The sequence below is a fragment of the Xylaria bambusicola genome (genome assembly GCF_022495145.1).
Source record: "Xylaria bambusicola strain CBS 139988 unplaced genomic scaffold F5B22scaffold_7, whole genome shotgun sequence".
Taxonomy (NCBI): Eukaryota; Fungi; Ascomycota; class Sordariomycetes; order Xylariales; family Xylariaceae; genus Xylaria; species Xylaria bambusicola.
The window spans coordinates 35,825-51,320 of record NW_025953560.1 but is presented as its reverse complement, the minus strand read 5'-3'; the positions used below and the strand labels follow the sequence as shown (position 1 = coordinate 51,320).

Here is a 15,496-nt window from a genome sequence, read left to right as displayed (position 1 = left end):
ATACTTAGAGAAATAGATACGTACACGCAACCCGTTTTTGCTAGGTTCTGTTTGTCTAGGATCCTTCCAGATCTAGATAATTGCCGAGGTAGACTCCTTTATCCATGGAAATGCTTGCATCCCGAAGATCTTTGTCAGAAATCCTCCGCACCAAGAATCCTATTGAACAAGCTTCACGGCCTCAACACTACTGCGGCACGTTCCTCCCTTGCCCCGCGCTGATGCTGACCTCGTCATAAGCAAACAGACAGGCAGCAAGCTTGCCTTACCTTCCTCCCTGCCTCCTTAGCTCCCCCACCGTTCCCGTTTTCCTCCAGGATCGTGAGCTTCATGTACTCGTCGAGAAGATAGGATGATCCTTCATGTGCTAGACACGTACGCACAATATTAGTGAGTACGTATGTACCATGCATGAGTGGGCGGATATATCTAATCTAGGGATCTGATCCTGATCTGACACTAAACGGTAAAGTGCTTATCCCACCACCAACGACACCACCACCACGTGAATGACATGCATACACTACCTAACCTACTGCCCTCTGCCGCCCCCTGCTGCCCCTCTCTCCCTTCCCCTCCCATGGCTACTCTTTCGGGATGCCTTGAAATGGGAAATGGAGGAATACGATTTGAGAAAGAAAAAAAAAGGTGAAGGATGGAAGGGAGAGAGGGAGGATCATGTAGTCGGAGAACAACCCGGTCTCGAGAGCGAATCATCTCCCTTCTTTTCTTGCATTTCTGTTTCGTTTTGAAACCATCTTCGATTTTGATTCGCCTTATTTGTCCGATATATACACTGTTCCCCCCGTATATCGTCCCGAGTTATCTATCTCATCGCCGTCTCAAGCCGCGTTTCAGACCGGGGCCCGGCTAATGAAGCAGGCGTATTCACCTTGGTCGCCGCATCTGCCCACTTACCTCTCGACGAGTGATAACGCAGCAGATATTCAAAATAGCATCAGGAGATTTTGACTTCTTTGCAAGGGAAGAATCATCAGCATATAACAAAACAGTTGTGAATCACTTTCCTCCCTTCGTCGTAACTGTTATTTTTGGGGTCCAGAGGGGCACAGTGTTCTAGATTCGGCTGTTCGGATCCTAACCTAGAAGCCGCATGGACACACCGAACGCCTCACCTTTTTTCGACTCCTTCACTGCCGATGTAATTGTAAAGATGCGATGAAGGGCTCCAGTAAGCAAGAAACGGTAAGTAAGCATGGCGGCGGCCGTCTCTTGCTTCTCCGTGACTAGACAGTCAAGATTATCAATCATACCTGCAGCATGTTTCCTGCACCGCGCAACAAGTGAATGCCACGCATGCATACCATCACCAGCCGATATTCTACACGAAATACACATCGCGGTGTCTCTGTTACGTTGCTACTGAAGCAGGTAGGCAGATAGATACGTAGTCAGGTCTGCACACCTGTGACTAATGCAACTGTATCACAAAACTCGCGTGCCATACCATTAAGCCGGTTGGTTCTATGCGTAAGAACAGGTGAGAGCCAGACAAGATTTAGGCCTCGCCTCCAATCAACAGGCATCTTTCGTCCGTCCTCGGACATTTACACGTGCATAAAGATGTGTCTAGGCAGGTAACAAAATGCACATCTGCAAAGAGGCGAGTTTCGGGGATATATTACACCTAGGTTACCTATGCCCGTCCCAAAGTGGGAAACCGCACAATAGAATCTCGCCATTATAGGGGGCAAAATTGTACGAAAATTCAGCCGCTCCAATCCCATCCCGTAGACATGTAGGTATGTATAGCCTGACGCGGGAATTTCCCCAGACTTACTGTCGTGTAGGCAGTATATTTACACGGCAAGAGAGGAGACGAGACAAACAGAACCCAGAGACGGCACGCAGAGCACAGACGGGGAAAAGGCATCACGGGACTCGAATAACTGGATACCTTAGGGACGGCGCGGCACGGCTCGCGACGGCTCGCGGTCTGGAAATCAATTAGACGGTCAGGGTCTCAAGTGCCCAGTGACCCTTATTAATTAGCCTCCTCTTTCATTCCCCGTTTACAGCTAAAGTGCTCGCAGGACGGGACGGCGAGTATGGTGGAGTAGTAGTAGCATCTGGAGTGCGTGTTCGTCTGTGCGGAAGTGCTTGCATGAGAGGCGGCATAAACCCATCTTTAAACCCCAGATTTTCAACCCATATGCTACATTATCTGGCTGGCGCGCCAACATGCAGAGAAAAGCAGTTCGAGGACCACGGAAGCAGCAGCAATCACATGGGCGTCATCGCGAAACTGCACAGGTGGGACAGAGGTACAGGGCAGCACAGAGAAACCCCATCTTGGCGACGGTGAGCGGTTACCGCGATATCCCCGCGGCGTCTCGCTCAACCAGTGCCCTATGGATGGAACCGTATAATACGGTATGTCCTCCTTCCCTACTCACCTGTTTCAACTCGGTAGTCGACATGCGAGATCCGTCACAACGTCGTCATCTCGAATCCGACTCCATCGAGTACGCCTGGACTAGATAGACCTCTTGCAGTAGCCCAATGCGCCCATTACCCGCCACGGATCACTCCCATCACATCGCCATCGAGTCACGGGAGCGGCTACGGCCAGGATCAGGTTATAGTGAAACCGTTCGAGCCCCTCTCTTCTCTCCTTCTTTCATATAATCGCAATCTGGGCAGACGCGAGAGAAAGATACAGTCCGCTTTCCCCAACCCAATGCAAAGGATACCACCAGCCCTGCGGTTCTTGCTCCACACCCGCTTAAAAGCCCGGGTAAATACATCTGCGTGGCTCCTGCGTCGACCTCACCTCTGCGACGGGGTTAGCCGTGTGTCTGTAGGATATGCGGTGAATTAGGTGTGTATGTTCTTCTCCTCGAGAGCGTGATTGCTTGCACCGAGGGGTCGAATCGATGGGATGGAATGGAATGGGACGAATCAAGCAAAGGGAAGCGAGCGAGCCAGTATGCACTCCGCGACGCAAGACCATTGCTTCCTCACCTACCTCCCTACCTGCCATTGACCGCGACGCCGAGAACCTCTTTGCGACGACTCGCAGATTTAGGCCTAACTTGACCAGGTAATCAGACGGCGAGAGAACCAGACAAAAAGCCGCGATACCTCAGCAGGGCCAATTGCCCAATGCTGCGCTCCATACTCCCTCCCTGCTGTGAGAGGAAGGGGGAAAGTTTCGTGCATGAACGTGAGGGGAAAGTGGCTCGTTCGGTTCACGGTTTCCTGCTTGCTTGCTTGCTAGCACGCTGCAGGTCATGGGAGGCGATATCACAGCGCCATGACCCAAGGAAATCTCTCCCGGGACATTTTCTCGGATCTGTTTTAGGTGTCGTGCATCACTGCTTACCACAGGACGCAGGTCTTTTCACCGATACGTTACAGGGGGAAATTCCAATTGACGAAAAAAAAAAAAAAAAAAAAAAAAAAAGGAGAGGGGAAATATCTACGAAGAACGTGAGGTTGCTACATGTGGAGATACAGGGAAAACCATATGGGAATACTAGAGAGAAGTTCGTCCCATCTCCTCGTGATACAGGGATCTAAATTGAAAAAGGAAATCTATGCCGACAGGATCTTCTGGGCGTTGTCCTGTGAGTGGTAACGGCACTACCCACAATCCACCGTTTCTCAAATCCTCATCGACGAGTGTACTCGACATGAGCTAGGAACAAGAAGCAGAAAGCAACGGTAATAGTAGTAGTGACGGGGGAAAAAATCGAGAAAATATGATAGGCAGGCACAGAAATCCGACCATTGCATACCTACGCAGTAACGTTGGACAGAGGCGCAGACAACCCCAAAGAGGTTCAGTAGCTGGACTAAAAGAGCCAGGGGGGCGCCAGAAACAGATGTAGGATGTAGGACAGGACTTGGTCAAATGCGGAGAGAATCCCCAGGGGGTGTATTGGTAGCGCGAGTGGTTGGATGTTCCCAGGTTTTACTGTACCAGATTCATGAGGTTGCATTGCATCTAAGTCATGTCTCAATAGTCAAGAGGGAAAAAAAAAAAGTTTGGACGAACACCATCCCCGGTGCTACGGTACCAATTAGGTACCGGGTTTCCTAACAGAGCTTACTTTTGTCTTGCTTTGGATTGTCTTTCTCTATTCATCTCGACGGAGGGTTGCAGACGGGGTTCTTCTGCTCAAGAGTGATGTGATTGGCACCTGCAGAACGACATGAACCGCTCTTGGCTCGAATCGAAGTCGATGGGTAGAAGAACTAGTTTCACGAACTTGCATATCCATTGTATGTCTTCTACGTCTCTTGATAGGTTGAAATGCTAATAATAGCGCTCAAGCCTCTTGTTCCCGGTGGAGAGACAAGTCAATTATTAATTACGAGAGAGGGCACGAGGAGAGGAGGGGCGAATGCGTTCGCTGCCGTGCCACGGTTACGCTTGATCATGATGAGCCGGGATGCAGCACATTGGACTGCAATAGAGCAGCCCAAGGTCCCTCCCGTTCTGCCGCGATGGTCTCAGCTGCACGGCCCCGGTCATCTTGGAGAGCCCGAATGTCGTCGGATGGCGGTGTGACTGGCCGCTGGAGTCCCATTGCCTGCGCAATCTCCCGGAGTGGCCCAGGAAAAGCATCTGTGCGCAGAGGAGAAGCAAGCCAGAGCAACAACCACACAACCTCCTCCCGTCCTTGCTCAATGGCAAGATGAAGGCCACTCTTCATGTTGGCGAGAGGGTCCTGGTAGCGAATGAGCTGCGCCGGAGTGAGCACAGGTTCGTCTCCATCTCCTTGCTCGATATCTCGGAGTAGGTCCACAATTCCATCGACATCGCCCTCGCTACACATTACATGAAAGGCGCGTGCCGGCCGGGCTTGGGGATTGGCCTCTAGGTACGCCTCTTCCGTTATGGCTGGGAGTATGTCCAAGTCCTCTTGAACACCCCCTTCGTTGACGTACCTTGTCAAAATGGAGACGCCTGACGTAGATTGCAGGAACGGGTTGGTGACGGACGGCCCGGCGTTGTTCTGGGCCAGAGGGACCTGGCAAGATGGACATTTCAAGGATATGGCTACATCTGAGGCCTTGTCCAGGAGGCACTGCCAATGAAAATGACAGTCGCACGGAAGTTCCAAATCATCTGGGACAGTCTGCGTGTTGGTGTCCTCACTGTCCCCATCCCCCTCGACTTCAACGACGAGGGGATCCTCGCAGATCTTGCAAACGGACGCTGCTGCCATCCTCCCTGGAAAATCTCACTGGTCAATGGCATATCAGAAAGGTGTTAAGGGGGGAAGATCGGTGAAGGCAAGGTGGCGGTCAAGCAAAGCCAACCAAGGCTGTACTACTGCATCATGGAAATTGACATGTCTGCACAAGGGAGGTAGGTTGATGATAAAGATGCCTCAGGCAGTTATTTTTCATTTCACACATCCGTAGGGTAAATAAATCCATGATCTGAGTGGATCCGAGAGCCGCCCAAAATGGTAGATAGGTACAGAGATATGTTGAATTGGAATAAAAGAAGAAGACGACAAAGATGATGATAAACGACGGCGTTTTGGAGATCAGATGTGTTTTGCTCATCGGACTTACCGAGTGACGGAAACCTGATGTGGTGGAGGCCTCAATGATATGCGGGAATGATTATCTTAGCGGGGAGCCAGCGCACGCGTGTGGATGTATGACAAGACAGCTTAGTTTCTAGGGTGATGCTTGAGTAATAGAGCAAATCTGGTGGTGAAAAATATTTTCTATAGGTTGGGCCGACACAGCCAGAGATACACGATTATTGCATAAAACTAGGATTATGATGAGGCCCGTAACAGCAGCACAGAACCGCTCGGCGCTGGGTGGGGACCTCCAGCCCCTCAGCAGCCCAGTTCAGTTATGACGACTTAAAACATTCCTTAGTCTAGGTAGGTAGGTACTTTGTATCTCCACCGCTGGGCTGGTGATGTCAGGGATATGTGCTGTAGATATTTCGTGTATATCGTAGGCAGGTAAGAAGCCACTGAGAATAAATGTTGTTGATATTCATTAAACTTTCCAGACAAGTAGCTATTGTGTTACAGCAACATTCTATTTATTTTCAATTTTACCTTCGCTTGTGTGCAGGCGCAAGCAGATGCGGTTTAGTGAAACTAAGAGAGGCAAGGTTATGTCGTCAACTGTCAAGAAAAAGAAACAATTGTATTAATAAGCTCGCGGAACTCTATTAACAACTACATCAGCCTCAGTTGTCATTTTAAGACAAGGTAGTATTATTATATGACGCGAGAGGTGTGTAATTAACAGTCTTTGAATTACCTACTTACATCAATTCTTTTATGTTCTTTTGTCCTGATCCCCAACTGCCACCACTCCGGGTTATTACTAATTGACGAAACGTTACTCTCAAAGTCTGGTTCACCGCAACTTAGTCCTCAGGTGACAGTATGTATATACATAGAAGTCTAAGTAGGGCCGACAACGTTGTCTTTTGCAGCTGTAAAGTCGGCATCATGTAAGCAACCACAAAAGCCAACTGAGGGAGCCGTTGCACTATTCGAGGTGTTTTCTCCGGCGCCTCAAACGCCGCAAAAGGCAGCCCCATAGACGGTCTTGGCGAACCTCCTAGCGGCCTTGGCTGGGCTGTGCAAGTCCCTGGCATGACATGCGGGTAGCCGCGCGGGACCGGAGTTATTGACCTTTTTTTTTTCAGTTGATACTCATATCGTCCAAAAAAAGACAACACAATACAATCGACTACCTAGCTAGTTAGAGCAATGCATCTGAGACGAGATCCAGGAACCCGAAACACTGGTCCCTAGCGTCATCGACATACGACTTACTTAGTTTGGTGGGATATTGGCCGGGGAAACCGACGTAATCCAGTGAAAGCAATTGTCTGTCTGTCTATGTCTACGGCTGTATTACCGATGTCTAGTACCAGCCCGTGTCATGTAAGGTGTATCGAATGAGGATGAATAATGGAATGACTAACTATCGATCAACTTATGAAATGACTAATTGGGAAGAAGCTATCATGGAGCAAAACGCATATCATATGCAAGGCCACACAAGCTGAAGGAAGGTCCTCGGCGCCCAGTTAGTCGTGTCCATGATATTCGCCCTGCGATATCTATCTTACTTCCTGTACTTAGCTATTGCTAGACACACCTCTAGCTACTGTGGGTGTTTCTGTAGGAGAAGGTCTTCCGCCATCCCATAGGCTTACGTCAATGGCGGCTGAGCTAGAGATGATCTCGGTAGTTTATGTGGCCAACCGTTGTGCGACGATGGGCTTTATGGGCGTGAGAACATTCGCTGACTAGATAGATACCAAGCCACATCGTGGAGGTTTTGGACCCTACTCCCCTCTTAAGTGGGTTGATTAGCCGCTTTCTTTTTTTTTCTTTCTATCTCTCAGCTTAACTGGGATGTTTGTCGATGCACTAATGTAGGGGCAACTAGTAGAGGAAATGCAGCCCGTCGCGGGAGAAAGAGCAAGGAAAGGGGTTTAGCTTGTTTGCTTGTTAACTAAGCAAAGTTTTAGTGCCGTATAGCAAGATCCGTTGTACGGGAACCGAATCTCGGAGCAAGTCACGGGAGCTAGCTTGTCAGAGTTAATGCATACTAGGTGATTCACTGCGCCTGAAACCGTGGCACTATCTTGGTTGTATATACATCTTCTTCTCTGTCTTCTGTCTGTAATTGATATATACAAGCTGTAGGTGTTGGGTAGATAAAACGACAGTAGTGTATGTTTTTACAATGCCCAAGGCGGCCTCCCAATTCCCGGGGATCCTTGGCCTGCCTGGATGGTATCTGTTGCAATACTCACGCAATGGTCCATTCGCTCAAGCCAAAGTCGTCTAGACCGTAGCTAACCAGGAGCAAACTCGCGCAAGTTCCCGCCCAAATTTTGACCTTATTCCCATCATGATATCTCGTCAAGGGAGCCAGCCCCTTGCTTATCCCAAAAAAAGAAACCCAGTAGTCATGTCCAGCTCGCTCAATCGCTAAAAATTCCAAGAAAGAGAAACTTTTCACTGCATGATGATCATGTCTCGATGATTATTTCCTCTCGAGGGGAGGGGGAAAGGAGGTTCGTTCGCTTTTTTGTTGTCCAAATAGTAGGCAATAGATTCTTTTTCGCGTGTCTTCAGCGTCGTTGCTCTCATCGTGTCGAATATTATACCGTCTGTGGCCGTGCTCGTACCCAGCGTTGCACTGCCCGTAGACTTGGATCTTCGGCCGTCCAGCGACCCATGGCCATATCCGAAGCTTGAAGCTCTTGGTAGATTGAATCATCTGTAACCTGTGAAAGCTCCTGTGTAGAATGTTAGTCGATGTCCGGAGAGGCTCGTGTTTTTAAAGTGTGTGTAGTGGATCTTTATCGGAATTCGGCATGTTGGGGCGGAATAGGGGTTCACCATACACTTCGAAGCTGCTCGTCACATGCCCTCAGTTGTCGTCGATTAGAAGAACTGGGCCGTTGGCCCTGGAGAACCTGCTCCCGGTATTCGATCCATCTCTGTGCCGCAGCCTGGCGAAGGTATATCTTCTGTGCTTCATGTCGTCGAGCAATGGCGTCCAATAAAACCCTAAAGCACCGTCCTATCAGCATTCTCCTGTTCGTAGGAGTCTTGTCAGTTTGTTTGAATGTCTGTAGACGCACTGCTTAAGTTCCGCCTTTGCTTGCTCCTCTTCACCTCCTCGACCATGTGGTACCGTCACATCCGCCGCGCAGTTTAGGATGTGCTGGCCGTCCAAGGCACATTGTCGTAATGCTGCCCAACCTTCTGTGTAGTAGTCCTCGGTGTGAAGTGGTTCTGTCGGCGCCGCCGCGATGTAGTATTGAAGAGTACGAAAGTCGGAGAGGACTTGGGCAACCCGTTCTGTCCGGTAATCGTTCACTAGAAAGGGGGAGGCGGTTAGAATAAGCATGGCCCGGCCAAGAACCCCCCCAGGATTTTGGAAATCCCGGCGTCGGGCGCCTAAATTCTCTAGCACTCACGTCCGTCCATTGTGTATAGTTATAGTTATGTTCGAAGAAGGAAATCGTAAGGGATTTAGTGAAGGCGGAGGTCGTTCGTGAACGTTCAAGACCGGAGACCGAAGGGGAATATTAGGATAGCTACGCGATAGGTATAAAGAAGAACCGTGTAAGAAGGGATGGCCAAGGAAGCAAAGGGTGATAAGGCTACTGCTGCAGATTCACAGGCAGCTCTGGAGACTATGCTGGAGAGGCTTCCATGTTGAACCGACGCAACTTCGAAAGAGATCACGCAGTTTTTGTAGTTTAGAAGGTGCCTCCTCAAGACCATTCCGAGCCGTGTAGTTTCCGCTTAAGCTTATTCACAAACTAAGACTGATTTGATTATTGACGAACTCCTGAGTGGTAATTTTTGGCCATTGTGTTCCATAGACTACTGGAAACGTTAGACCACGGCCGGCCCCAGCTCCCGAGACCACAACGCATAGCAGGCGGACATCGAATCGGAGTTTCTAACAACACATGTATCCCTACGAACACTTTCAAGCTCAAACCTGGAGGATATCCTAACAGAGCTGGACGTAGATCCTCGCCTATGCCTCCGCACAGGCAGCTAGGGCCCCTGGTGTGCATGGACACAGCTCGCTAGCCAGGGCCAATCTCGTGGCATTTGACGCCTCATCTGCAAGGCCCATCGACAAAGACGTGGGAACGGTCGAGCGATCCACACATGGTAGCGGCATATTATCACAGACGGGCAGGATTACCAATGTCATCATGTACCCGACGGCATATACACATATACACACACATACACACGTAGACGCCCTAGAATTAGCTACATGTAGGGAGGCAGGGGGAGGGGAGCTGTGTGCGCCGCGCAGACTCGGGGTTGGTATTGGGTATTGGCAGCGGTTGGTGGGGAAGACCAGCCAGCATAGAGCAGCATACCTACAGCAACAGCAGCAAAGCACGCATACGCATACGCATCCAGACAATACGAATTAGTCAAGAGAAGAGAGAGAGAGAGAAAGAGAGAGCCTCGTGCGCGGACTTTAGAGAGACCAGGTCGCACAGTATTCAGCGCGCCACTATCGACGACGTTAATCCCGATAGAGGACGGCTCTCAGGTGGAATGGGACAAAGCAACTGGAGGCTCATCGCTTCAGATGGGGACTGACGGATATCGCGAAGTTGTGTGGGAGACGGTCGTCCAATGGCAGGCTACAGGCAGGCCCAAGCCACGGGAGCCCACTAAACAGAGACAGCTGAACGGGTAATGTATTGCAGCATTGGGGCCTTGTTAGTGGGCGCTAGGCTCTGCTGGGGCTGCTACAGGCACTGCGGGCACTGCTGGCGCTACTACCTACTGCGACTGGGGGTCCTAGCCTACCCTAGCACAACAGCTGCTAGTCATCGCTGATCTGCATGGAGATGGGAAATGGTAGACTACCTAGATGCTAGATGTAGATGGAGAGGGCTTGTTTGGAACTTCACACACACTACCTAAGGTAGGTTAAGTCTTGTTTCATCTTCTATGTGTCTTCTATCTTCTATGCGTACATATGTAGCAGAGTGCAATTCTTTGAATGTGATATGCCTCTAATAGCTGCATGTAGTTTAGTCGTCTAATATCTAGTAGTAAGTAGGTTCCTACCTGTTACCCGCCGAACCAAGTCCGACGTTACCGCACCTCAAATACTATCCATTAGATGCTTTGGTATAAGTAATCACTGTAATGGCTCTGCTTGAATAGTATCGCTAAGCTAGGTAGGTAGGACAATCGGCATACTGATTCGGTAGAAAGATGGATAGCCCGAAATATCTATTCTAAGCAAGCAGCCGCTCTGCCTGATGACCAGTTCCAATAACTTCCTCACCATGTAGATACTGGTACCGTAGGTAGTGGACACTATGATGGCGCTGCCTTAACGTTTCTCCTTATTCACCCTGGAGTAGAAATCATTTATCGTCGTCATCTTCATCAGCAATATCGCTTATCTATACTACTATAAGAATAGCAAGAGCATAGGCCATTCTAGGAAGATAACTGCAAAATCCTACATATATGAGGTCGTAGTATTAAATCATTATTCCAAACGTAACCCAATCCTCTACGCAATAGACATCCCTGCTCCTTGCCACGCCCATTCCAAACGCTAGTTGCCGCGCGCGCGCACGTTGCGAGGTGTGTGTGGTATGTATGTAAGTACGTATGTATGTCAGCACCCTTGTTTCTCGGAGCGAGGTTCCACTGTCGCGGGACGACATGGCGGCTGAGATTTCTGCAAGCATCATTGACCAGGCTCCTAGTGAGGTGAAAATGGAGAGGGTAGGGTAACCCTGCGTAGGTATTTTGGGACATTGAAATGAATGTTTATTTGTGGTAAATATAATAATCACCAAGGAGTCCGCTGCCTCTTTGGGCCGTCGTACTCAATTGCAAACGACCATTACATACTATGTAGACACATTGCACGGGGGCCAAGAACAACCAAGAGAGCCTGAGTAACTCATGTTCAGCTCAACATGATCTAGCCTTTCTGACGTGCGTAGGCACATGGTAAGAACAGTCTGACCACGCCTACCAAGTCGTGTTTGAGGTTGTTTATCGAGGTCGCAACGGGCTATTGTTGTAGTTACGTCAAAAATAGAATTGCCTGCTCGACGCCTCATTGGGCGCCAATGGGACTATTGCATATGGAGAACAAGGGGTATATATCATAACACCTCTCTACCCCTCCATCTCAACCGGGCAACAACGGGTGGCAAACCAACGCCGAACTCTCCATACAGGCAAATTAGCTACGTTGACGAGGGTTCAGCCTTATGGCGTTTTAGGCATCATCCACTAGTCCTTCTCCGCAATGGCCTGTAGCCTGTCGTCTATCTCATCTTCGGTCAGAGTTCTGAATGACGGATCTGGGCCTTCCTTGCCGTCCGCGCGCGGACCGCCAACTATTCCAATTTCAATCTCTCCCTTCTTGAAATCCATGCTGAGAACAGTGCTGAGAGTAGTGATCGCCAGTTCCACAACATCTTCCCAGCTACCTTCGGCATGCTCCTTGTTCTTAAGCTTCTTCTCTAGATGGTTGAGAGCCTCTTGTTGCTTAGGTCCAGCTGCCGTGCCCTTGTAGCCAACGTAATATCCAGCAGGATCAGTCTTGAAGAGCTGAGGACCAAATTCGGCGTCTAGTGATATCAGAGTTGTCGCCACACCGTAGGGGCGCATGTGTGCCTATCACGATAATGTCAGCATAGAGGCTCACATTCACAATGTACCATGCATGCAATCATACCCTCTGTGTGTACACCTGACTAATGTTCGCCAGCCTCTTGGCTAAGACATCGCACGGCATCTCGTAGCCATATTTGTAGCGGAATTCGGCCGCCTCACCCTGGGCACGCTGAGCGAATGCACGGGCGTCCGCGATAGAGCCGGTCATGACGCACCCGACAGACGGTGAGATCTGGAAAATGTGGGATACCGAGGAAGGGTCGATCAGTTTGTCCTTGACCATGTAGTCAGCTTCAGCCTCACGTATTGGAGGCCCTTCGTAGCTGGGGCAAGAGGCTGAAAACGCTTACAGGGACCTTTTTCTGGGACAGGACCACCGCACAGTCCTTCCCTCGAACACCTATCGACATAATATTGGCAGCAGTGATAGCCTTGAAGGCATATTCTATACGATGATCCTCCTGTCAGTCACGGAGCCTCATTCATCGCAGGTCTCACCGAGTCTCGGGTTATTGCGTGGGTAGCTGATGGCGGGGGTTGTCGGGTCCGTATCGCTGAACATACCGACTTGGTAGAGCCTGCCCTGCTCAGAGAAGATGGTGATGTGCCGGTCATAACCAGCGCTGCCTATCCGTTTAACACCGTCAGCGCTGAATACTATTTTCATCATCGATCTCAGAGAGCTCGAGCGATAACGTACCTCCCGACATGATGAAAGCTTAAGCCGGTGAGATGTCCGGGCTAACCTGCGAAAGCAGAAAAGGAGATGAGAGACAGTCGAGTCCGAAGGAAGAGATCCGCGCAGAGGCTGGCTGGGTCGTAAGAAAGATTGTTGTAGTAGTAGAGGGGGATCTTCGCAAACAACGACGTTGATGGCAGAGGTAGCTCTACTAGCTAAGTGACACTGACGGAGCCTTCCAGGTTGCCTGCCCCAGACGCAATCCACATGGGAAGCTGTTTACGCGGTCGAGCTGCCTGAGAGCTGGAGCTCGGGCCACCATTGGTCAGATCGTCTGGCACTCCAGGTCCAATACCTATATCTTCATAATCCGGTTTTAATGCATATTGTCCAAGAGGAATGAGCTCTCTCAAGGTTATTCCACTCTCGCGATACTTTCTTCTAGGAAGGATCCAGACTTGTATCCATCTCTGCCCAGAGCTCCACTGTCTAAAAAGATGAAAATATAACTAGCATCAACAGCTCACGATACCTCTCCGACCTTAGAGCTTCGGCGAATTCTCAAAGTCTCGCAGTCTTATTGGCGACCGGAACTTATTCTAACACTTGCGGATGTAGAATATTACCGTGCATTGGCGCTAACGGGACTATATTAGCTCTCTCATGCATCTGAGCCTAACTTAGCTCAACGTGAGGTGAGATTCTCATTCTTCATACCTGCGGCTGTCGCTGTGCTTGAATCGAAGAATCAAGGAATTTTCAGTCAAAATACATACTTCTGAGACATCCTCTGCGCAGACAACCTCAACTGAGTAGGTTGGCCTGATCGCCCACAAGTGTATCTATCCCACCAGGTTCTGTCCAATCTCCGGCCATGTCGTCCTCCTTCAACTCCACTGGGGATGCGCCAACGCAGCGAGTTCCAGCCTGGAAGCGATTGGGTCTCAAGCTCAAACCTGCATCTGAGGGACAAAGCCATGACGCTACCCACCCTCCCACCACCCACGGGACGGTTGCCACTCCCGAGTCTTCGTCATCAGTGCCCAACAATCGGGCACATCTTGGCGGCTCAACCCCCAATGCGAAAAGGAGAGCCTCGGGCGGTGCCCCTGCATTAGACCACTCTGCCAAAAGGGCCAGGCAGGACAATTGGCAGGACCAGAACTCCTCCTCCCACCAGACACCACCCAGCAAGAAACCAAAGGCTGTCTCCTTCACCGCGGATACAGCCGGCCCGCAACCTTCCGTACCAGTGAAAACCAAGCAGCCAAAGCCAAAGCAGCCAAAGGGTGCTGCCGTCAACGCTGCCGCCGCGGCTCCGGCAAAGCCAATCAAGAAGTCTGCCCCCGTCAATCTAGAGCCGGCGCTCGCCTACCTGCGGACCTGGCACACGGCGCGGGACAGCTGGAAATTCAACAAGAACCACCAAACGCGGCTATTGGAGCAAGTGTTCGCGGGCGCGGACGAGACCACCATCCCCGCGGTGGACATCAACGTGTTCTACGAGTACATTCGAGGCCTGCAAGGCGGCGTGCGGACACGGCTACGGGAGCTCGCCAACGGCATCAAGGCGCAAGATATGCAGGCAGGCGCCGCTGGCTTCTCTGGGGTGGCCTCCAAGGAGATGGCGGAGCGGAAGCAGAAGGAATACGATGAGGTCATCAAGATGTTCCTGGGCCAACCCCGGACGCCCGAGAAGCGGCGCTTCGACGAGGTGGAATACGTCCTGCGCACGACGGACATGGAGATGCAGCGTCGCGTCGTCAAGCGGATGCGCGCGGAGATGGTTCTGGACGAGCTCTCTGAGACCGACGCATCGGAGACGACGACAGCAACAACCACAACCACGAGCGGAGAGTCTACAGCTACAGAGAAAGGAAATCCACCGGGCAGCGGAGATGGCGATGACGAGAAGCAACGCCTCAAGCTCAACGACGGCCCGCAGCAGAGGACGAAGCGGAAGAGGAAACTGCGCACGGCCGCCGTCGAAGACGACACGAGCTCAGAGTCCGAATCCGAAAGCGAGTCCGAGGACGACACCAGCTCTAGCGGGAGCGATAGCAGTAGCGGTAGCAGCTCGGGTTCATCTTCGGACGAGGACTCGGACGAGGAGGGGGGGAATAGAGATAATGAGGATACCTCGTCGAGCAGTTCGTCGTCTTCGTCTTCGGAGTCGTCTGATTCCGAGGATGACGACGATTAGACATGTACTTCCCCCGGAATGTTGGTTCTTGTTAGACTTGATACACCAGGATAAGATACCCAGAAAAGTAATTCAGGCAATTCACATATCGACTTTGACACCATGTGCATAGTATTGTAAAAGTGATATAACGCTGATATTGTTACCGGGCCGTTGATGCCCCCTACACCCCGCCACTTCATTCATGTTGCCGATAAATCATTTTAATCCATCAAATAGGTAAACTCATATAATGCCAATACAGCACCAAAACGCCAAAGACCAACTCCTATATATACCAAGGTACCTTACCTTTTCAGGGAGGAGACAAAGGAACCTGCCAAGTAGACAATTCCATCGCGACACAACCACGATGAAGCAATCAAAGCGAGATACACCGGAGAGCCAGAAACCCCAAAGACATGCATGCCAACTGCTATAAACCATGACCTTCCACAA

At 50.5% G+C, this 15,496-nt stretch overlaps 4 protein-coding genes across 4 annotated transcripts; 1 reads left to right on the top strand and 3 right to left on the bottom strand.

Annotated features, from left to right (window-relative positions):
* Positions 1 to 4,136: 4,136 nt before the first annotated feature.
* On the bottom strand, positions 4,137 to 5,753 carry F5B22DRAFT_500520 (uncharacterized protein). The gene is made up of 2 exons (XM_047972444.1): positions 5,554 to 5,753; positions 4,137 to 5,216 (listed from the first exon to the last, which is right to left on the bottom strand). Exon 2 carries the CDS (start codon positions 5,196 to 5,198, stop codon positions 4,404 to 4,406), a length of 795 nt encoding a protein of 264 aa, XP_047833769.1. The 5' UTR covers positions 5,199 to 5,216; positions 5,554 to 5,753; the 3' UTR covers positions 4,137 to 4,403.
* A 1,824-nt stretch (positions 5,754 to 7,577) lies between these two features.
* On the bottom strand, positions 7,578 to 9,145 carry F5B22DRAFT_500511 (uncharacterized protein). Its single transcript, XM_047972443.1, has 4 exons — positions 8,960 to 9,145; positions 8,621 to 8,858; positions 8,381 to 8,546; positions 7,578 to 8,272 (listed from the first exon to the last, which is right to left on the bottom strand). Exons 1-4 carry the CDS (start codon positions 8,967 to 8,969, stop codon positions 8,135 to 8,137), a joined length of 552 nt encoding a protein of 183 aa, XP_047833768.1. The 5' UTR covers positions 8,970 to 9,145; the 3' UTR covers positions 7,578 to 8,134.
* A 2,401-nt stretch (positions 9,146 to 11,546) lies between these two features.
* On the bottom strand, positions 11,547 to 13,238 carry F5B22DRAFT_500142 (N-terminal nucleophile aminohydrolase). Its single transcript, XM_047972441.1, has 5 exons — positions 12,877 to 13,238; positions 12,741 to 12,803; positions 12,527 to 12,621; positions 12,238 to 12,450; positions 11,547 to 12,176 (listed from the first exon to the last, which is right to left on the bottom strand). Exons 1-5 carry the CDS (start codon positions 12,884 to 12,886, stop codon positions 11,790 to 11,792), a joined length of 768 nt encoding a protein of 255 aa, XP_047833767.1. The 5' UTR covers positions 12,887 to 13,238; the 3' UTR covers positions 11,547 to 11,789.
* Positions 13,237 to 15,202, top strand: F5B22DRAFT_500345 (uncharacterized protein). Its single transcript, XM_047972442.1, has 2 exons — positions 13,237 to 13,550; positions 13,654 to 15,202. Exon 2 carries the CDS (start codon positions 13,730 to 13,732, stop codon positions 15,056 to 15,058), a length of 1,329 nt encoding a protein of 442 aa, XP_047833766.1. The 5' UTR covers positions 13,237 to 13,550; positions 13,654 to 13,729; the 3' UTR covers positions 15,059 to 15,202.
* Positions 15,203 to 15,496: the final 294 nt, after the last annotated feature.